This window comes from Hypanus sabinus, chromosome 7 (genome assembly GCF_030144855.1).
Source record: "Hypanus sabinus isolate sHypSab1 chromosome 7, sHypSab1.hap1, whole genome shotgun sequence".
In the NCBI taxonomy this organism is placed as follows: domain Eukaryota; kingdom Metazoa; phylum Chordata; class Chondrichthyes; order Myliobatiformes; family Dasyatidae; genus Hypanus; species Hypanus sabinus.
In genome coordinates, this window is record NC_082712.1 from 31,726,380 (window position 1) to 31,749,691 (window position 23,312).

General features: G+C 41.4%; 1 protein-coding gene and 1 long non-coding RNA gene across 2 annotated transcripts in view; both read right to left on the reverse strand.

Annotated features, from left to right (window-relative positions):
- ufsp2 (ufm1-specific peptidase 2) overlaps positions 1-23,312 on the reverse strand; it is a 126,010-nt gene that overhangs the window by 27,913 nt on the left and 74,785 nt on the right. Inside the window, exon 13 of the mRNA XM_059974020.1 lies at positions 19,113-19,256. Coding sequence (XP_059830003.1) covers positions 19,113-19,256 — 144 coding nt within the window. The remainder of the gene's footprint in view (positions 1-19,112; positions 19,257-23,312) is intronic.
- On the reverse strand, positions 18-19,055 carry LOC132396652 (uncharacterized). The gene is made up of 3 exons (XR_009513063.1): positions 19,002-19,055; positions 10,546-10,624; positions 18-3,664 (listed from the first exon to the last, which is right to left on the reverse strand). It is a non-coding gene; the product is annotated as an uncharacterized LOC132396652 (long non-coding RNA).

Genomic DNA, 23,312 nt, shown 5'->3' on the forward strand with positions numbered 1-23,312 from the left:
AACAATTATATTAAATGCTGTAAATCCCAATATTCATACTTAAAATTTAGTTATACAATTACATAGTTGACATAGCATCCTCTGGATTATCTAGCAGGGCAAAAGTGCTTATGCCTTGCACTTAGCTATCCAACTATATCCAAAAAATGAAAACATTCACAATGTCTTTGCATCCATCTCCAAAGCTATTACCTCTGTTTTCCCCCAAGGACCTTCATTCCAGCTATTCCTTCTCAACAGTCTGCCCTCAATGACAATGAAAAAGCAATGAAAGTTTCTGCATTTCTGACAAGACTTCACCGAGTTCTCTCTCACCACCTCCCTTAAGCCTGCCCTATCAAGTCTGCTCATCTCTCATCCACTAATGGATATTAAGTAATCAAAAATGTGGCTGCCAAGGCACAGACCTCCTGACCCCACCACGAACTCCAAGTCCATTCTCCTCCCTATCAGAGTTTGAGGCTGAAGCAAACTGTTTTTCAGTTGTTACCTTATGCAATCTTAAACTAACATTTGAACCACATAATTACACTAATTATTAAATGCCTCTTTGATAACAAATCCTCATTTTCATGACGAAACCTATTGGTTTCTGCTAAAACCATTATTTAGCTTTTCATTACTTCAATACTATTCCAGTTTACTCCTGATAAGTCTGTTCCATTGTATGATGCGCATGTTAAGGTTGAAATCGTGGCTAGAACTTAATTGTTTTTTTTAAGTTTGTAGGGATGATTCCAGGGACAAAGAGTGGAAAGAGAGGACAGGTTGGGGTTTAGGGACAGGAATACAGGAGTTAGAGTTTAGGCCTCCACTTCACTTTCAAAGTCTAGCGACATTGATAGGTGATCAGTACATCTGCAGTTCAGGCCTTTGCTCCACACTAAAAAGCCAGTGATGTGAATAGTTGATGAAGGACATCTATTGTTGTCAGATTCATCCAATCATTGTGTCCCAGGATCGAATGTTCATGCAAGCAGGTGGCATGGGGAGGCAAGGGACTGGTTAGTCGTCGTGTCTTGTCTGGCAAAAACAAGGAAGGTGCAGGATAGATGTACTCAAAAAACAAAGAAATACTCAATGGATGTCAAGGAAGTCAAAGCTAGCATAAAAGCAAAACAGAGGGCATACAACAAAGCAAAAATTAGCAGGATGATGGAAGATTGTAAAGGTTTTAAAAACCTACAGAAAGCAACCAAAAGAATCATTAGGAGGGAAAAGATGAAATATGAAAGCAAGCTAGCAAACAATATCAAGGTGGACAGAAAAAGCTTTTTTTTTTAAGTATATAAAAAATAAGAAAGATGAGAATGGATATGGACCACTAGAAAATGAGACCGGAGGAATAATAACTGTGGACAAGGAGATGGCAGATGAACAATATGAGTCTTTTGCTTCAGTCTTCACTGTGGAAGACAACAGTGTACCAGGTGTTGAATGATGTGAGGGAAGAGAAGCGAGTGCAGTTACAAGTGAGAAGGTGCTCAAATAGCTGAAAGACCTAGGGGTACATAAATCACCCGGACCAGCTGATCTGCACCCTACAATTCTGAAAGAGGTAGTGTTAGAGAATGTGGCGGCATTAGAAACAATCTTTCAAAAATTATTGGACTCTGGTACGGTACCAGAGGACTGGAAAACTGCAAATATCAGTCCACTCTTTAAGAAAGGAGGAAGGCAGCAGAAAGTAAATTGTAGGTCAGTTAGCCTGACTTCAGTGGTTGGGAAGATGATGGAGTCAATTGTTAAGGATGAGGTTATGGAGTACTTGGTTACACAGGACAAGTTAGGACAAAGTCAGTATGGTTTCCTTAAGGAAAAATCTTGTCTGATGAACCTATTGGAATTCTTTGAGGAGATTACAAGTAGGATAGATAAAGGGGATGCAGTGGATGTTGGATATTTGGACTTTCAGAACGCCTTTGTCATGGTGCCACACATGGGGCTGCTTACCAAGTTAAGACCCATGGTATTACAAGAAAGTTACTAGCATGGTTGGAGCATTGCCTGTCTGGTAGGAGGCAGTGAGTGGGAATAAAAGGCTCCTTTTCTGTCAGTGACTAATGGTGTTCCACAGGGGTCAGTGTTGGGACCACTTCTTTTTAAGCAGTATATCAATGATTTACATGATGGAATAGATGGTTTTGTCACCAAGTTTGCAGATGATATGATTGGTGGAGGGGCAGGTAGTGTTGAGGAAACAGGTAGGCTGCAGAAGGACTTAAACAGATTAGGAAAGTGGCCAAAAAAGTGGCAAATGAAGTACAACATTGGAATGTGTATGGACATGTGCTTTGGTAAGAGAAATAAATGTGCAGACTATATATTTTTTTTAAAACAGGGAGAAAATCAAAAATTTTATGAGATGCAAAGGTGAGAGTCCTTGTGTAGAATACCCAAAGGTTAACTTGCAGGTAAAGTCGGTGGTGAGAAAGGCAAATACAATGTTAGCATTCATTTCAAGAGATCTAGAATACAAGAGCAGGGATGTGATACTGAGGCTTTATAAGGCACTGGTGAGGCCTCACCATGAGTACTGTGAACAGTTTTGGGTTCCTTTTCTGAGAAAAAATGTGCTGGCATTGGAGAGGTTTCAGAGGAGGCTCACAAAGATGATTACAGGAATGAAAGGTTTATCATATCTGGAACGTTTGATCATTCTGGGCTTGTACTTGCTGGAATTTAGAAGGATGAGGGTGGATCTTATTGAATCACTCCGGTGTTACAGACTCAGCAACAATAAATATATGAGTGAGGCAGGGGTTTTTATAACAAATAAAACATTTATTAAACACTGAAAAACAAACCCCCAAAAGTAAACAAACCACTAACGTAACTGGAAATCAGCTGCTGTACGGTAGCTTGAACAGTTCTTAAAGCAAGGAAGCTCAAACAGTTCTTAAAGCGATGTCGCAAAAACAGTTCTTCAAAGTAGTATTGCAAAAGTTCAAAATTCTTACAGTCCATTTAAGGCAGAGACTTTTTAAGACGATTTAAATTCTCTTTCACGTCGTCTTGTTGCGATTCCCAGTCGAACTACTTTTCCCACGAAGAATTTTACGAAGGTGAAAATTGAAATGGCTTAAAGGCACTGACCTTTCCTTTACAAAACTGTACTTAATCCTTTCTGCTATTCACAGGGATTAACACGAGCATAGTCGACAAATTCCTTCCAAATGAGGATCAAACAAGGTCGAACACGTTTCACCGTCGAAATCGATTTTCCTCGATCTTTGAACACCCAAACTTCGATCTTCACTCTCCACTAATTCTCAACTAGCAGTATTATAAACAAACTGCTGGCAATGACCTTTTAAACTTTAGGCATTAACTAAAACTCCATCTTTCAACTAAACTGCGTCATAACATTAAATCACGCAATGGCATGAAGTCAACATGGCAAATCCAGCCACAAACTGCCCCTCCTCACAGGGAGGGGTCCTCCTTTTATACCCTGTAAAAAAAAACCTGTCACATGACCTCTACTGGTGGGAAAATGACATCACTCCACCATCGCAAGACTATTACCTCAAGTCCAGTATAGCTTCAACACCTGTCACGTGACAAGTACACCACTGTCATGTTCCATGGGTAGAGAACACCGGATGTTGAAAGGCCCATACAGAGCAGATGAAAGGATGTTTCCCAAGGTGGGGGAGGGAGCCTAGGACAAGAGGGCATGGCTTCAGAATAGAGGGTCATCCATTTAAAACAGAGATGCAGAGAAATTTCTTTAGCCAGAGAGTGGTGAAATTGTGGAATTTGTTATCACAGACAGCTGTGGAGACAATGTTGTTGGGTGTATTTAAGACAGAGATAGGATTTTGATTGGCCATGACATCAGCTACAGGGAGTAGGTCTGAGGAGGGGGGAGAAAAGGTTTATTGAAAGGTGGAGCAGACTCAATGGGCCAAATAGCCTAACTCTGCTCCAATATGGTATCCACAGTTTGGGGTCCTGTCATCTGCAGGTCCAGGAAATGATAGCGAAGATTGGAGCTCAGGGGTCAACTGGAAGTCTGCAAGATGAAGCCTGGAGACTGGAGACCTGTTCTGGAGATAGAGAATAGTCTGTGTGTGTAGTAAAGGGTCTTGATTCACTGCTGTTGTTTTGTTGCCTGTTCTGTGTTTTCTAATGACATAGTATGCTATGTAGCGCCGGAAAGTGTGGCAACACTGGGCTGCCCCCGCATGTTCCTAGTTGTGTTGGTTGTTATCACAAACAATGCATTTCACTTTTTGTTTTGATGTATATGTGATAAATAAATCTGATTCTAATCTTAAATTTGGATACCAGATCACTTTTTCATGGTTCTCATTAGGTTCTTTGACCAGCAACATTAACTGTTTCTTTTTCCAACTTGCTGAGTGTCTCCACAATTTCAGTCTTTATTTCAAATTTCCAGAATCTGGAGTTACATTGTTCCACTTATCCATTATCGTGATGTTTACTAACATTGGCTGGGTCATGGTTAAGCAATGTCTCAGTTTGAAAACTGTCCTTCCTGTTTACAAATCCTCCTGTAACACTGCAGTATTAAAATTGCTTAGTGTGAACTAGCTTGTAATGTCCTACTATGCTACCAATCTCATGAAAATTGTCATAGTCCTTAAACACTTCACAAAAGTTATTTAACAAAATATGGCACAGCCATGCAAGGATTTATTATGGCAGATAGCAAGCTGAGCAACAAAATATCAACAAGTACCCTAAAACTTGGAAAACGGGGTAGAAATTGAGAGATTTATGGATGGAATTCCAGACATACTGCAGTAGATAAAAAAAAATCTGACTCATATTGCTGAAAATAGAGGAAATAAAATCAGGGATGCATAAGATATTAAAGGGAAAAAAAGATCTTGGTAGGTGACGGGTTAAAGGAGGTTGCAGAAGAATGTGGCCATGCTTTGACAAAGGTCTGGACTGAAGCTCTTCTCTGGTTGAAAATGACAGCAGACCAAAAATGGTCGATTTCAGTTTCATGGAACAACCACGGGGAGAGGCAGAATTGGTAACCAGGAAGGAGGACAATAGCTTTGGATTCCCCAGAATAGAATTGCAAGAAATTTCAGCTTGACATTTCAGGAAAAGGCAAGGAATCAAAAGAAATACTTGCTAGAGAATGCCAAATTTAATTATTTGATGAAAAAACATACATGCATCAAACTACAATACTAGCCACCACACAAAAAATTATGAGCACATAATCCTTAACATTCCCAGTTGCCAATTCCCAGACTGTACACTTGTCAGCAATGGCATATCAAGGACTGAATAAGTTAACACTGAATTGAGCCAAAAAAACAAACCTCGAAGAACTCAGCAGGTCAGACAGCACCTGTGGACGGAAAAGAATGGTGGATTTTTCTGTCAAGAAACAGAATCACATTTATTATCACTGGTACATGTTGCAAAATTTGTTCCTATAAATTACATAAAATAAATAGTGCAAAAAGAGTAGAAAAAAGTGAGGTAGTGTTCATGGGGTTCATTGTCCATTCAGAAATCTGATCGCAGAGGGGAAGAAGCTGTTCCTGAAATGTTGAGCGTGCGTCTTTGGGCTCTTGTACTTTGCCCTTCAGGGTAGCAATGAGATGTGGGTATGTCCTGGGCAATGGAGGTCCTTAATGATGCTTCCTGCTTTTTCAAGGCATTGTTTTTTTGAAGGTGACCTTGATGCTGAGGAGGCTAGTGTCCATGATGGAGCTAGCTTTTACAATTTTCTACAGCTTTTTTTTTAAATGGAGCGGCCCCTCCATACCTGATAGTGATGCAACCAGTTATAATCCCCTTCACAGTACACTGTAGAAACTTGTGTCATTTGTGACATACCTAGACTCCTCAAACTCTCAAAGAAATATAGCTGCTATTGTGTCTTTTTTGCTGGGCCCAGGATAGACCTTCAGAGATGTTTACACCCAGAAACTTGAAACTTCTTACACTTTCTGTTAGTCCCTCAATGAGGACTGGTGCATGTTCCCTCGAGTTCTCCTTCTTCAAGTCCACAATGAATCCCTTGGTGTAAGTGACATTAAGGGCAAGGCTGTTGCTATGACACCTCCTCATCACCATCTGAAATTCTGCCAACAATAGTTATGTTGACAGCAAATTTATAGATGGCTTTTGAGCTGTGCCTAGTCACACAGTCGTGGGTGTAAGCAGAGTAGAGCAGTGGGATAAACACGTATCTTTGAGGAGCAAGGAGGAGGGGGAATTATTACCTCTTCTGGTGAGGAAGTCAAGGGTCCAGTTGCAGAGGGAGGTACAGAGGCCCAGGTTTTGTAGTTTGTTGATCAGAACTGAGGGTATACTTGCGTTGTACGCTGAGCAGTAAAAAGCAGCCTGACACAGGTATTGCTATTGTCCAAGTGATCCAAGGACCAGTGGAGAGCCAATGATATAGCATTTGCTATAGACTCCTTGCAGTGAAAGGAAAATTGCAGAGGGTCCAGGTTGCTGCTTAGGCATAAGTTGATTCTAGCAATAAGCAATGTCTAAAAATCACTTCTTCATTTTAAATATGAGTGCCACTGGGTGACAGTTGTTAAGGAAGCTCACCCTATTCTTCTTGAGCATGACTTGAAGCAGGTGGGAATCTCCAACTGCAGCAGTGAGAGATTGAAGATGTCCTTGAACACTCTCGTCGGCTTTCAGAGCCCTACAAGGTACACCATCAGGGCCTGACACCTTGTGAGGACTCACTCTCTTGAAAGATGTTCCGACATCGGCTTCCTTGACAGAAACCACAGGGTTACCAGATGCTGCAGGGATTTGCTTTATTCTTCCTTTCAAAGCATGCATACTTAAAAGGCATGAGCACATCTGGGAGTGAAGCATCGCAGCCATTCATGATGTCAGGTTTCACTCTGTAGAAAGTAATGACTTGCAAGCCCTGCCAGAATGCACATCAGCTCAAAATCAGGACTGAAAGCACAGCGGAAAGACAATCAGTACAAAGTGGAAAAGGGGAGGCATGAGGCAACTTGGCCGGTGGGAGGGGGTGGGGCGAGAAGAGGGAGGAAGGTGAACTTGGGAGAAGAGACTTGGGTGATAGGTGAAAAACAAAGCTGAGGGGAACCAGGTGGTGTGAGGGGTAAGTTACAGACAGATGCTGGAGGGTAGGAAGTGGAGATCAGGAGGTGCAAGCTTCATTTCATTGGGCTACTTTCTGTCCAAGTGGAATTGGTGTGGTGTACCTCCAGTTCATGCTTGGCCTCATTCTGTCAGTGGAAAAGACCAAGGACAAACAGAATGATGTGGAAATGAGTGTTGAAATGGCATGAACAAGGTACTCAAGACAGCTAATCATTGCATCAAAACATTGCTTTTGTGTGAACCAGTCACCTCAACTATGATTGGTCTTGCCAATGTAGATGAAGCCTAAATGCAGTAGATGAGGTTGGAGATGGTGTATGTGAATGCTTCTCAGCTGGAAGGTCTGTTCATGTCCCTCACGGTGTAAAGGAGGGAATACAGGAGGAGATATAATCTCTCCTGAGATTACAGAGGAAAGTATCAGGGATGAAGTGATGGTGAATTGGGGGGGGGAGAAGGTGAGAAGACTAGGGAGTCATAGGGATGGTGGTCCCTGTGGAAAGCAGAAAGAGGTGGGAAAGGAAGATGAGTCTGGTGATGTGATCCTGCTACATCTGGCAAAAAAAAACAATGAAGGATGATGTGCTAGATACAGAGGTGAGTGAGGATTAAAGGAAATCCATCCCTGTTCTTTTTGGAAGGAGGGAACAGGCATGAGAGGTGGTTGGGTTGACTGCAGTAGCCATGCTTCCTGAAAAAGAAGGAAACTTAAGATGTTCTGGGCTGGGCAGACTCATCTTGAGAGCAGATCCATGTGAAATGGAGAGAAGGGGTTAGCATCTTTACAAGAGAGAGGGTGGGAAGAGCTGCAGTTAAGGTAACTGGGGGGGGGGGGACAGTGGGTTTATAGTAAATGTCAGTGTACAGTTCATCTCCTGAGATGGAGATAAAGAGATACAAAAATAAAGAGAGGTATCAGAAATGGTCCAATTTGACATCAAGATGAAAGTTTGTAGTGAATGCCCTTTCCCACTTCCACATCAACCTGTCAGTCCTCAGCATTCTCCACTTCCAAATGCAAAGCTTAAGAACATCTCCTCATATTCCACTTAGACGGTCTACAAACCAATGGTACAAGCATTACATTTTCCAACTTTAGATAATTCTTAAACCATGTTCTATCCCACCAACCTTCGACCTTCTCCCTCTTTTGTCAATCAACTTGGATTTTCTACGCTTCTTCCCAGCTGAACCCCCACCCCTCCCCCATCATCCAATTCTGTCTCTCCCTATTCCACCCAACCTGGTTCCATCACCCTTACATTTCCCCCACAGGTCTCCTATCCAACACCCACCCCCACCCCATCCACTATCAGCCCTCTCTTATCTGCTTTCATTTGTTAACTTTCTTAATTACAGTGCCTATAAAAAGTATTCACACCCCTTGGAAGTTTTCATGTTTTATTGTTTTAAAATATTGAATCACAGTAGATTTAATTTGGCCTTTTTGACACTGATCAACAGAAAAAAACTCTTTCTTGTCAAAATGAAAACAGATCTCTACAAAGAGATCTAAATTAATTACAAATATAAAACCCAAATAATTGATTGCACAAGTATTCACCCCCTTTAATATGACACACCAAAGCATCACTGGCGCAGCCAATCGGCTTTAGAAGAAACATAATTAGTTAAACGGAGAACTGTTTTTGGAGACCTGCATGGAGTCAAGGTGTTTCAATTCATTGTAGTAAAGTACACCTCTCTGGAAGGTCCAACTGCTAGTGAGTCGGTAACTGGCAAAAACTACACCATGAAGACAAAAGAACTCTCCAAGCAACTCCGCAAAAATATTATTGAAAAGCACAAGTCAGGAGATGAATAAAAGAAAATTTCCAAGTCACTGAATATCCCTTGTAGTAGTTAAGTTAATTATCAAGCAATGGAAGGAATATGGCACAGATATAACTCTGCCTAGAGCAGGCCGTCCTCAAAAGCTGAGTGACCGTGCAAGACGGGATGGGACTAATGACGGAGGCCACCAACAATTCAAGCTTCAGTGGGTGAGATGGGAGACACTGCTGTGACGGGGTCCTGAATTGACCCTATGAACTGTGCTCTTAAAAAGAAAGAGAGAGGGGGAGGTGTCAGAGACCTTGTTATTAAGAGAGAGAGAAGTGAAGAATGCTCAGAAGATGGGAGACTGTTGAAGAAAAAACTCGCATGAAATCTTGGGTAGAGTTTGCCAGAAGGCATGTGAGAGACTCTAAAGAAGCTTCTATGAGTCTGATTAAACTAAAATTGAGCTTTTTGGTCATTAGATTAAACACTATGTTTGGTGTTTGTGAAGGTAGAGGGTAAAATGAAGGGAGAAAAATACAGGAAATACAGGTTTTCCTGGAGGAAAACCTGATGAAGTCTGCAAAAGAACTGCAACTTGGGAGATTTGTTTTCCAGCAAAACAATGACCTCAAGCATAAAGCCAAAGCTACACAGAAATGGCTTAAAAACAGAGTTAATGTCCTGGAGTGGCCAAGTCAAAATCCAGACCTCAATACAAATGTAAAATTTGAAGCTGGACTGAAAAAGGAGAGTTCGCGCACAATCCCCATGCACACTTAGAGAGCTTAAGCAGTTTTATAAAGAAGAATGGGGAAAAATTGCAGTATCTAGATGTGCAAAGCTGATTGAGACCAATCCACACAGATTCAAGGCTGTAATTGCTGCTAAAGGTGCACCTACTAAATACTGACTTGAAGGGGGTAAATTCTTATGCAAACAGTTATTTTCTGTTTTATATCTGTAATAAATTTAGATCATTTTGTAGAGATCTGTTTTCACTTTGACATGAAGGAATCTTTTTCTGCTGATCAGTGTAAAAAAAACCTAATTAAATCCACTGTGATTCAACATTGTAGAACAATAAAACATGAAAACTTCCAAAGGGAGTGAGTACTTTTTATAGGCACTGTATCAAAGTCTATCATTTGCACCTTCTGTGCTTCCATTTATCACCCTCTAGGAATCTGCTATGTATTTCCAACATTTTCTGTCAAAATTCATTATGCTATCGGTTGCAAGTTGGAGAGATGTGAAATAGCAAGTTGGATATTTTCTAAGCTGAATTTTTTGTTACATTCTTAAGAGCTCCTGGGACAGCTTCATAACTTCACTTACTGTCTTTATTAGCTTTAGGCTACAACAACATCACTATAATCAATTCAAATGATTCTGTACAACCAAGAAAACCAAGTGGCTGGAATGGAATGTTCTTAGTATCACTGGGCAACAAAACTGCAAGAATCAAAAAGAGCACCAGATCACCATTATATAAAATAAAGTAAGCGGAATAAAATTTAGACACTCTTTTTGGTCTGAGTCAAAAGTAATGAAGCACACTAACATAATTTTCTCAAACAATATCTCACTTAACATGTGTTAAAGATCCTGGATATTTCAAGGAGAAAGAAAAAATGAGAAAAATATGTTTAAAGGTTTTTAAAAACTCACCATCTGTTTTGCTCACGAATCCACCCAGATTAATTCCTCCCCTTACACGAAACAACAAATCTGCAGAATCGAGTGGCAGCTGAAATAAATTGATTCAAAGTAAGTAATCTGTTTAGATAGATGGTAAAGTTTTGTGTGTACAATGAAGACTTCACACCTGGGCAATACACGTTGGCCATACACTTATACTCTTCAGTAAGTCCAGAAACTTAGATCCATTTATTTACATCTACAAAATTATCTACACTCAGGAAAATCTATTTGGCCTAATATCCCATGAGAAAAACACCAGGAGGTTCAACTATACATAGCTGACCAACAACTTAAAGAAATGCTGTACCATGGAAGGAGGTCAAATATGTTTTACTTAAGAGCAGGTCAGTTATTTCAACTCCCTTATCCTTTCCCTAAAGCCATCCTCATTCTTTCATTTTGGATACATATCCACCTCCTTTTTTGAAAACCACAACTAAATCTACCTCTACCATTATCCCCAACACTGCATTCCAGACACTAACCACGCTTTGTTTTTTGCCCTCTATTGCTAATTTACTTCACCCGTGTCTTCTGTTAATGACGTAAGATACCTCAACTAGATTGCCTTGCAACCTCTTTTATTAACCATATAACAATTACAGCATGGAAACAGGCCATCTCGGCCCTTCTAGTCCGTGCCAAACGCTTACTCTCACCTAGTCGCTCTGACCTGCACTCTGCCCATAACCCTCCATTCCTTTCCTGTCCATATACCAATCCAATTTTTTTTTAAATGACAAGGCAAACAACCAAAGCATCCTCATCTATCTACAAAACTAAGTCCTGCCATTAATAAATCTGTTGTACAAGTCCATATAAATGTGAAGGGCCAAGATAGGGTGAATAGTAGGCACCTACTTCCCTTCACCTGACTTCACCTTTCACTCCTAGCTTATCCTCCTTCCCTTACCCCCACCATTTTATTCTGGCATTTTTCCCCTTCCTTTCCAATCCTGATGAAGGGTCTTGGGCCAAAACATCAACTGTTCCATAGATGCTGCCTGTCCTGCTGAGTTCCTCCTGCATGTTGTATGTGTTGCTCTGGGTTTCCAGCATCTGCAGAATCTCTCGTGCTCATGTCTTACTTCTCTTAATAGGTAAGCTATACATAAGGAACACAAATTAAAGTTAATTGGCAGAAAGATTAGTAAGAAGTTAAGAAAATTTATTTTACTTGATGAATTGTGGCAGTCTTCCTGAAATGGTGGGGGAAACAAGCTCTCTTTACATTTAAAAGGTATCTAATTAAGTAATAATGGTCTGAGAAACAAAAGCATGAAATCAGGGTAAACCAAACACTCATTCTAGCATGGACACAGTAGTCATGGTCTCCTACTTAAAATCTGAAAGGCTGAGTGAGAGGCTGGAGGAATCAACACAATCATGTATCTATTTGTTTTACATAATGAATTTTGTTCAAATGCAGAAATCTGGCAAAAAAAAATCTGCCTGAAGAGGCTATTAGTAGATTATCTATTGACAGGAGATCACAGAAGAATTAAAGAATGGACATTTGCAGAGTGGAAGCAAAAATTTACACTTTAGCGAACAGGCTTTAATGTCTTTTGGCCTTCTAAATACCTATAATATCACAAAGTGTACTATTCCTTGAATTGTAACATTGAATAATTTAAATCAGTTGACGATTTTAAGAGGGAGGTTTACCCTGTGATTTCTGATTTAATATTGTGCAGGTATGTTTAGTGGCTACTGAAAATGTACTGAATGGAAATAGGTAGCAGGATAATCAAGATACAATTAGTGCGCATATAATAAAGATTAGTTCTTAGGGAAATAAATAGAGAATGCGACTAATGGAAATGGCAAATCCAAAAGGCTGAGTAGCCTCCTTCCATGTCATAAGAAAAAAAATAGGAATTACTTTAACATAGCCAAAATTCTGAGGAGCGTGTCAGGCAGAAACATCTGATGTTGTAAACACTCAAGTCAAGTGAAGTCAGAGACAATGTTTTTCAGGACCATGGTGTTACATGACACAGTACAAAAACTAGACTGACGAATAACACAGAGAAAGCTACACTAGACTACAGACCTACACAGGACTGCGTAAAGTGCACAAAAACAGTGCAGGCTTTACAATAAATAAACAGGACAATAGGGCAAGGTGTCAGTCCAGACTCTGGGTATTGAGGAGTCTGATAGCTTGGGGGAAGAAACTGTTACATAGTCTAGTCGTGAGAGCCCCAATGCTTTGGAGCCTTTTCCCAGACGGCAGGAGGGAGAAGAGATTGTATGAGGAGGTGCATGGGGCCCTTCATAATGCTGTTTCCTTTGCGAATGTAGCGTGTAGTGTAAATGTCCGTGATGGCTGGAATAGAGACTCTAATGATCTTCTCAGATGACCTCACTATCCGCTGCAGGGTCTTGCAATCCGAGATGGTGCAATTTCCGAACCAGGCAGTGATGCAGCTGCTCAGAATGCTCTCAATACAACCCCTGTAGAATGTGATGAGGATGGGGGGTGGGAGATGGACTTTCCTCAGCCTTCGCAGAAAGTAGAGACGCTGCTGGGCTTTCTTTGCTATGGAGCTGGTGTTGAGGGACCAGGTGAGATTTTCCATCAGAAGAACACCAAGAAATTTGATGCTCTTTACGATCTCTACTGAGGAGCCGTCGATGTTCAGCGGGGAGTGGTCGCTCCGTGCCCTCCTGAAGTCAACAACCATCTCTTTTGTTTTGTTCACATTAAGAGACAGGCTGTTGGCTCTGCACCAGTCCGTTAGCTACTGCACCTCCTCTCTGTAAGCTGACTTGTCATTTTTGCTGATGAGACCCACCACGGTTGTGTCATCGGCGAACTTGATGATATGGTTCGAGCTGTTTGTTGCAGCACAGTCGTGGGTCAGCAGAGTGAACGGCAGTGGACTGAGCACACAGCTCTGGGGAGCCCCCGTGCTCAGTATGATGATGTTGGAGATGTTGGTCCCGATCCAGACTGACTGAGGTCTCCCAGTCAGGAAGTCTAGGATCCAGTTGCAGAGGGAGGTGTTCAGGCCCAGTAGGCTCAGCTTTCCAATCAGTTTCTGAGGGATGATTGTGTTGAATGCTGAACTGAAGTCTATGAACAGCATTCGAACACGTGTCTTTTTTGTCCAGGTGACCTCAGAAGGTCAGACTGAGAAAGGTCCAAAACATTAAATCTTCTGCTCTCCACAGACGCTACCAAGCTTGTTATTGAAAACACAGAACAGTACAGTGCAGGAACACACTAACAGGCCCACAATGTTGTATCAAACCAATTAAATTAGTAATCAAATGGCGAAGCTCTTCTGCCTACAGAACATCCATATCATATGTTCTGGTCATGTTCTATATTAGAACAGTTTTGGAAGTCAGTCTTTTCGACAATTTCTAAAGCACTCAGAATCAACTTACAACCTAATATATTGACTCTGCTTTTTGGAATAATTCCTCAAAATATCCATGGTATTTCTGTATCTGACCAACATGTTATTGCGTTTGTTACATTGATAGCTAGGAGGGCCATTTTGTTGAAATGGAAGGATATATCAGCTCCTACTTTGTCACAATGGTTCGCTCAAGTGATGCTGTGTCTTAGCTTAGAGAAAATTAGAAGTTGAAGCTTTGAACCTTTATTTGATTTTAAGAAGAGATGGGGCTCATTTGCTCGTTATTATCATTTCAGTTAACTGATAGATTTCCTCCACGATCTAAGTGTACGTTTTGATGTTTATTTTTAGAAGCTTTCTGTATGACGCATGGCTCCGGGGTTGTACCCCCAGTGGGTTTCTTTTTTTCCACCCTCACTTTTCTTGCTTAGTAGGACTTTTTTTTAATTCACAAAAATTTTCAACCTTTAAGATAATTTCTTTTTTTGAGGCATTGAAAGTGTTGTTACTACGATGTTCCTGTGTTATTTTTCAATAATAATATTAAAAATTGGAAAAAAAAAATCACCATATCCCTCCACTTTCCTCACATTCATGTGGTATCTAAACATCTCTGAAAATTCCTAATGTTTCTGCCTCTACCACCACCCCAGGCAGTGCATTCCTAGCATCCACCACTCTGTGTAAAAAGCATGCCCCTCACATCACATCGATGTAGTTATAAAGAAGGCAAGACAGCAGCTATACTTTATTCGGAGTCTGAAGATATTTGGCATGTCAACAAACACACTCAAAAACTTCTATAGTTGTACCATGGAGAGCATTCTGACAGACTGCATCACTGTCTGGCACAGAGGCAGCTACTTCACAGGACCAAAAGAAACTGCAGAAGGTTGTAAATCTAGTCAGCTCCATCTTGGGCACTAGCCTACAAAGTACCCAGGACATCTTTAGGGAGCGGTGTCTCAGAAAGACAGCGTCCATTATTAAGGACCTCAAGCACCCAGGCATACCCTCTCCTCACTGTTACCATCAGGTAGGAGATACAGAAGCCTGAAGGCACACACTCAGCGATTCAGGAACAGCTTCTTCCCCTCTGCCATCCGATTCTTAAATAGACATTGAAGCTTTGGACACTACCTCACTTTTTTAAAAAAATACAGTATTTCTGTTTTTGCACTTTTAAAAAATCTACTCAATATACATAATTGATTTACTTGTTTATTTATTATTTTTTCTCTCTCGCCAGATTATGTATTGCATTGAACTGCTGCTGCTAAGTTAACAAATTTCACGTCACATGATTCCTACTTTGAAATGATTCCTTCTCACCTTAATGGATGACCTCCAGTAGTACACATTATTTCAACCCATTGATAAATCTATTGTCTTAGTCTATCTGAGTCTCTCATAATCTTGTACACCTCCATTCAATCGCCCTTAAGCCTCTGCTGCTCCAGAGAAAACAACCCAAATTTGTCCAACCTCTCGTTATAACACGTCCTCTAATCCAAGCAACATCCTGGTAAACGTCTTCTGCACCCTATCCAAAGCTTCACTATCTTTTCTATAATGGGGCAACCAAATCTGATGCAATACTCCAGATGTAGCTTAACTAGTTTTATAAAGTTGTATTTCTAGCATTTTCTGATTTATTTTAAAATCAATTTATGGACAGCCAATTTATAAGATATAGCTTAGAGGAATCACCTCAAAGGAGGAAATAGCAGTAGAGAACAAAAAGAGGTAGATGAAGCTTTGGGAAGACTTGTCATCTGAAATATCTTGTCCAGTGCTGTATTCAATGTTTTGTTACCATACCAAGAACAAAAACTTGACAGAAGGATTCACATGAGAAGTACTCACTAAGCGGTGCAAAAAAATGAGGCTATAAAATGTTTTTGGAGTAAAGAAAGTTGGTTATGAGATGGCAACTGCTAAACAAAAGGCCAAGAGGTTTTCTGAGGAGATATGATGATGCTGGTTTTGATAGGGAAGCTAACAGTACCCGAGGAAAGAAAGCTGTTAATAATAATAGCTAACACAAGAGCCAAGAAAGGAAATTCTTAGTGGAAAAAGGGTGAAGGGTGAAGGTAGTAAGTAGGAAATCACAGGAAATCACTCAAAAACTTCTATAGTTGTACCATGGAGAGCATTCTGACAGACTGCATCACTGTCTGGCACAGAGGCAGCTACTTCACAGGACCAAAAGAAACTGCAGAAGGTTGTAAATCTAGTCAGCTCCATCTTGGGCACTAGCCTACAAAGTACCCAGGACATCTTTAGGGAGCGGTGTCTCAGAAAGACAGCGTCCATTATTAAGGACCTCAAGCACCCAGGCATACCCTCTCCTCACTGTTACCATCAGGTAGGAGATACAGAAGCCTGAAGGCACACACTCAGCGATTCAGGAACAGCTTCTTCCCCTCTGCCATCCGATTCTTAAATAGACATTGAAGCTTTGGACACTACCTCACTTTTTTAAAAAAAATACAGTATTTCTGTTTTTGCACTTTTAAAAAATCTACTCAATATACATAATTGATTTACTTGTTTATTTATTATTTTTTCTCTCTCGCCAGATTATGTATTGCATTGAACTGCTGCTGCTAAGTTGATGATAAATTTATATTGTGGGAAGCAATGAAAGCATATTTGAGAGGTCAGATAATAAGTTATACTTCTAAAATTAAGAAGGAATATATGATAGAAATAGATCAATTGGAAAAGGAGATTATAAAATTAGAAAAAGCTTCTTCAACTTCTTTCACTGTAAAAGACATACCTAATCCCTTCTGTTCTTCTGTATTTAATTTTGGAAGAGTTATTTGTGATAAAAATTCTTCTATCTTAACATCGTCATTCTTTGATTCTGATTTATACAACTCAGAATAAAAATTCTTAAAAGCCTCATTAATTTCTAGAGGTTTATAAGTAATTTCATTCACTTTTGTTCGAATTGCATTTATTGTTTTAGAAATCTGGTCTGTTTTTAACTGCCATGCAAGAACTTTATGTGATCTTTCACCTAATTCATAATATCTCTGTTTAGTTCTCATAATTGCTTTTTCTGTTCGATATGTCTGGAGTGTATTATATTTTAACTTCTTATTAATAAGTTGTCTTCGTTTTTCTTCTGTCATATTTCTTTGAGATTCCCATTTCCCACACATCTGCCCTCACCCCATCCACCTGCCACCCCACTCGGGATAGGGTTCCCTTTGTCCTTACCTACCACCCCACCAGCCTCCAGGTCCAACATATAATTCTCTGTAACTTCCACCACCTCCAACGGGATCCCACTACCAAACACATTTTTCCCTCCCCCACCTTTCTGCTTTTCACAGGGATCGCTCCCTACGCGACTCCCTTGTCCACTCGTACCCCCCATCCCTTCCCACCGATCTCCCTCCTGGCACTTATCCTTGTAAACGGAACAAGTGCTACATCTGCCCTTACACTTCCTCCCTCACCACCATTCAGGGCCCCAGACAGTCCTTCCAGGTGAGGCGACACTTCACCTGTGAGTCGGATGGTGTGGTATACTGCGTCCGGTGCTCCCGGTGTGGCCTTTTATAAATTGGTGAGACCCGACGCAGACTGGGAGACCGTTTCGCTGAGTATCTACGCTTGGTCCGCCAGAAAAAGCAGGATCTCCCAGTGGCCACACATTTTAATTCCACGTCCCATTCCCATTCTGATATGTCTATCCATGGCCTCCTCTACTGTCAAAATGAATCCAAACTCAGGTTGGAGGAACAACACCTTATATACCAGCTGGGTAGCCTCCAACCTGATGGCATGAACATTGACTTATCTAACTTCCATTAATGCCCCTCTTCCCCTTCTTACCCCATCCCTGACATACTTAGTTGTTTGCCTGATCTCCATCTCCTTCTGGTGCTGCCCCCCCCCCTCCTTTCTTTCTCCCAAGGCCTTCCGTCCCATGATCCTTTCCCTTCTCCAGCTCTGTATCACTTTCACCAATCACCTTTCCAGCTCTTAGCTTCATCCCACCCCCTCTGGTCTTCTCCTATCATTTCACATTTCCCCCCTCCCCCCACTACTTTCAAATCTTCCTTTCGGTTATTCCTGACAAAGGGTCTCGGCCCGAAACGTTGACAGTGCTTCTCCCTATAGATGCTGTGTTCCACCAGCATTTTGTGTGTTGTTGTTATTTGAATTTCCAGCATCTGCAGATTTCCTCGTGTTTGCTCTCCTCCGTGTACTCAGTCAGCACTTCTCATTGAATTGGTAGAACAGGCAACACGATCACTGCTTCCACTCACACTGACATTCTCTCTTCTCCCCTCTCCCTCAAAGGCAGCTTCTACCCCACTGTTGTATGACTACTTAACGGTACCCTGCAATGATACTTGACCTGAAACACTATCTTGTTTGGACCCTGAATCTTAATTGTACCATACTTTGTATATTACTGTAAGTTTACTCAACATTCTGTTAATGTTTTCCCCTGTACTACCTGAATGTTGTAATAATCTGTAAAGGATGGCGTACAAAGCAAAATATTTCACTGCACTTCAGCACGTGACAACAATAAAGCAATTTATCAAAACATTTTCCCTCATCTATCTTTTATGCTTTTTCAGCAATGAATTCCAAATCCTACACACGAAAGCTCACCCTCGCACACACCCAGCGGTGTGCAACCTTAAATTGCTGATGGGGGCAACAAGTAAAGATGATAGAGAACTTTGCGGGTCATCAGGGAGCAGCTATGGAGTTAAATAAACGGTCGGCGTTACAGGTTTGAAACCTTACAAATATTAAAGGGACAGCTTCTCTGTAGTATATCAAAACAAATCGTGATCTGTCGGATCGTTTTGTTCCTACAGGTGACTCCCCCCCCCGAGTCACAGAGGCCTTTATTTTCACTAAAGCTCAGGGACTAGGCTCTCAAATTACGAAGAAGCATTATGGGCCTCTCCGGTGTAACACTCGGGCCTTCCACTGAGGGGCGACCGTAACCTGGTCATGGAACGACATTCCCGCCTGGACAGCCCAACTTCGACAAAGATCACATCTCACCATTTTATCCTGCTGGCGATCCACGGGCCACTGTGTGCAGCAAACACATTCAAAACCGGCACGCCTTAAACAGCCGCCTAGGCCACGTCACAAGTTACTGCACGCCGTTACCGCGGAAACGATTCACCAGCATCGCCATCTTTGTGAGGGGCATCACGACTTTTCGAATCAACGCAACTAACAGCGGAGGGGTGGGCCGTTTTTCAGGGTAACAGACACACGACGAATATATTTTGAAAGCGATTACTTCTATTGCTGTAATACGGCGAGATATATTTGTGAACATCTTTAATTTGAATAGGAACAGAGAGCCAACGCATAATTTATTGTAAATAACTTTATTTATTGTATAAGGACTCAGATTTAACGAATGTTTTTTTTTCTATGTGAATAACTTCATTTTGTAATATTTCTGAATAAAGTATTTTTGGAGAAAAAAATAAGGCGAGATATATAAAGTTGTGAAGGTCAGAAATAGATTTTGGCCATTTGCCTGTTTTAAAATGCTCCATCTTTCAACAAAACCTGACTTTTGTATCAGAGCTATTATCCAGCCTTCCCTCTATCTGTTGAATACTTAATGTACAGAAATCTATAGATCGTAGTCATTTGAATAATATAGCACAGAGACAGGCCCTTTGACCAAACTTATCAATGTCGACCAGTTAGTATCCACATGCATGTCTTTTCTTTTTTTTCAAATCTTTATTATTATTATCCAAAATAACAAGAGTACATTGAAGTAACACATAATGTCTCAAAGAAAAAAAATAATGTTTTAAAGATTGAAAAATATGGTGACACATGTTTCTAGAGTAGGTTACATTGTCAGCACAATGTTGTGGGCCGAAGGGCCTGTAATGTGCTGTAGATTTCCATGTTCTATGTCATCCATGACAATCTCTCTGACTCTTTTGATCAAAAAAATAAAGTTCGAGTCTGCCTGTCCTTTCCATATAACTCAGGCCTTCAAATCTTGGTAGCATTCTTGCAAATCTTTAAGAGTTTAAGAGTATTGGTTGCAATACTTGATCTCCTGTTAGGGCAGATGGCAGAAGTTTGTGGAACACCGGAACCTGTGGACCTGGCTTTTATGCAGCGGTACTGTTTCCCAGATGGTAGCAGCTGGAACAGTTTGTGGTTGGGGTGACTTGGGTCCCCAATGATGCTTTGGGCCCTTTTTACACACCTGTCTTTGTAAATGTCTTGAACAGTAGGAAGTTCACATCTACAGATGTGCTGGGCTGTCTGCATCACCCTCTACAGGGTCCTGTGATTGAGAAAAGTACAGTTCCCATACCAGGCAGTGATGCAGCCAGTCAGGATGCTCACATCGTGCCCCAATAGAAAGTTCTTAGGATTTGGGGGCCCCATACCAAACTTCAACCGTCTGAGGTGAAAGAGGTGCTGATGTGCCTTTTTCACCACACAGCCGGTATGTACAGGCCACGTGAGATCCTTGGTGATGTTTATGCCGAGGAATTTAAAGCTGTTCACCCTCTCAACCCCAGATCCATCTATGTCAAGAGGGGCTCCTGTAGTCCACAACCAGCTCCTTTGTTTTTGTGACCTTGAGGGAGAGGTTGTTTTCTTGACACCATTATGTCAGGGTGATGACTTCCTCTCTGCAGGCTGTCTCATTATTATTTGAGACTAGGCCAATCACTGCAGTGTGGTCAGCAAACTGAACAGATTGGAGCTATGGGTGGCGACACAGTCATGGATATACAGAGAGTAAAGGAGAGGGCTTAGTACATAGCCCTGAGGAGCATCTGTGTTGAAGGTCAGAGGGTCAGCAGTGAGGGAGTCCATTCTTACCACCTGTTGGCATTCTGACAGGATCCAGCTGCACAAGGCAGGATGAAGGCCAAGGTCTCTGAGCTTATTGTCGAGCCTGGTATTGAATGCTGAACTGTAGTCCAAGAACTGCATTCTCACATAAGCATCCCTCTTCTTCAGGTGTGTGAGGAGGATGTGTATGGCTGTGGCTATTGCGTCATCTGTCGATTGGTTGTGCCAGTAGGGGGTCCAGTGTGGGTGGCAGCATGCTGCAGATGTAGTCCTTGAACAGCTTCTCAAAGCATTTGCTTATTATTGAGGTGAGTGCAACAGGATGCCAGTCGTTCAGATATATTACCTTGGTCTTTTAGGTACCAGAACAATGGTGGATGTTTTGAAGCAGGATGGCACTCTACACTGGGAGAGGGAGAGATTACAAATGTCTGTAAACACACCTGCCAGTTGTGCCGCACACACCCTGAGCACCTGCCCTGGGATGCCGTCAGGTTCCACAGCCTTGCAACTGCCCACTGGTTGGAAACACCTATGTACTTGGGCCTCAGAGATGACCAAGCTGAAGGTCACATCAGCTGTAGGTCTCCTCAGGGGTTCAGTGTTGGTGACACCGAATCGAGTGTAAAAAAGATTTAGCTCATCTGGGGGAGAGGCAGCAATGTTGAAAACTCCATTGTGTATACAGAAAATATTAAGAGAGACGTGGACTGACTAGGCTTTGTGCATGGTGGGTCAAGTTTTTCAAGGAAGTTATCGGGAAAGTTGATGAAGGCATGAGGAATTATATACAGAATTAAAAGGGTTAAAACCTGACTGACATTAGTAGCTTGACTAGTCCTGCTATGACAATAATGTTGCAAGATAACTAATCTGCTAATTGTGGGATGGATGCAAGGAACAAAGGATTGCTTGTTTCATGAGACAGCTGCTTTGCATAAACACTAATCAAGGGTTTCTGGCAAGAATCAGAGTACATATGTGATAATGAATGTTTAACAAGCAACCCCAGAGAGTGCTTAGGACTCACTTGATTACAGATTTCCAGGCTCTATGAGCGGGGCTCTGTAATATCAACTGAGATGCTAGCTTGCTAATAAACAATATGTAATTTTAAGTGAACTGTGTTTGACAATAATTCCCTTGGTCTGAACCTAAAGTCCTCTGGTGGAGAGGCAGATCAACAGGCAAGGCAGTGGATGGTGTCTGCATGGTTTTCAGCAAGGCATTTGACAGAGTCCGCATGGGAGGTTGAAAGAGGGTTCAGTCGCTTGGCATTCAAGATGAGGTAAAAAATTGGATTAGACATTGGCTTTGTGGGAGAGCCAGAGAGTGGTAGTAGTAACTGTTTCTCTGACTGGAGGCCTATGACGAGTGGAGTGTCGGATCTGTTGTTGATTGTCATCCTTAACTGAATGATAAGGTGGTTAACTGGATCAGCAAATTTGCGGATGACCCCAAGATTGATAGTGTAGGAAACAGCAAGGAAGAATATTAGAGCTTGCACAGGGATCTGGATCAGCTGGAGAAATGGCAGATGGAATTTAATGCAGACAAGTGTGAGGTCTTGCACTTTGGTTGGACCAACCAGGGTAGGTCTTACACAATGAACAGTAGGACACAGAGGAGTGCAGTAGAACAAAGGGATCTGGAAATACGTAAATAATTCATTGAAAGTAGTGTTACAGTTAGATAGGTTTGTAACAATAGCTTTGGTACATTGACCTTCATAAATCAAAGCATTGAGTACAGGAGATGGGGTATTATGTTTAAGTTGTAGAAGACATTGGGTGTGAGGACTAATTTAGAGTATTGAGTGCAGTTTTGGTCACCTAACTACAGGAAATATGTAAATAAGGTTGAAAGCATACAGAGAAAATTTACAAGGATGTTGCTGGGAGTGGAGGACCTGAGTTATAAGAAAATATTGAAAGGATTAGGAGTTTATTCCTTGGAACATAGAAGATTGAGGGGAGATTGATAGTAGTATACAAAATTATGAGAGGTGTAGATAGGGTAAATGCAAGCAGGCTTTTTTCCACTGACGTTGGGTGGGACTAGAGCAAGAGGCCATGGGTTAAAGGGGAAAGGCGATAGTTTAAGGGCAACATGAGGGGAAACTTCCTTACTCAGAGGGCCGTGAGAGTATGGAATAAGCTGCCAGTTCAAGTGGTGCATGCAAGTACAATTTCAACATTTAAAGTTTGGATAGGTACATGGATAGTAGAGCTAAGGTCAGGGTGCAGGTCGATGGGACTAGGCCGTTTAGTTTGGCACAGACTAGATGGGTCAAATGGCCTATTTCTGCACTGTACTCTTCTATGATTCTACGACTCTAAATCTTATTTGCATTCTTTCCAGCTAAGTAATGTCTTTCCTATAACACTTCAACCCACAGCAGGCTGAAAGGTTCAGGGGATATGGGTCAAGCAGACATTTGACTTCATCTCAAGATGGCACTTTGTTTGGCATGGATAAGTTGGGCCATTGGAAGTGGAATTGGTTTATTGGTGAGATGCA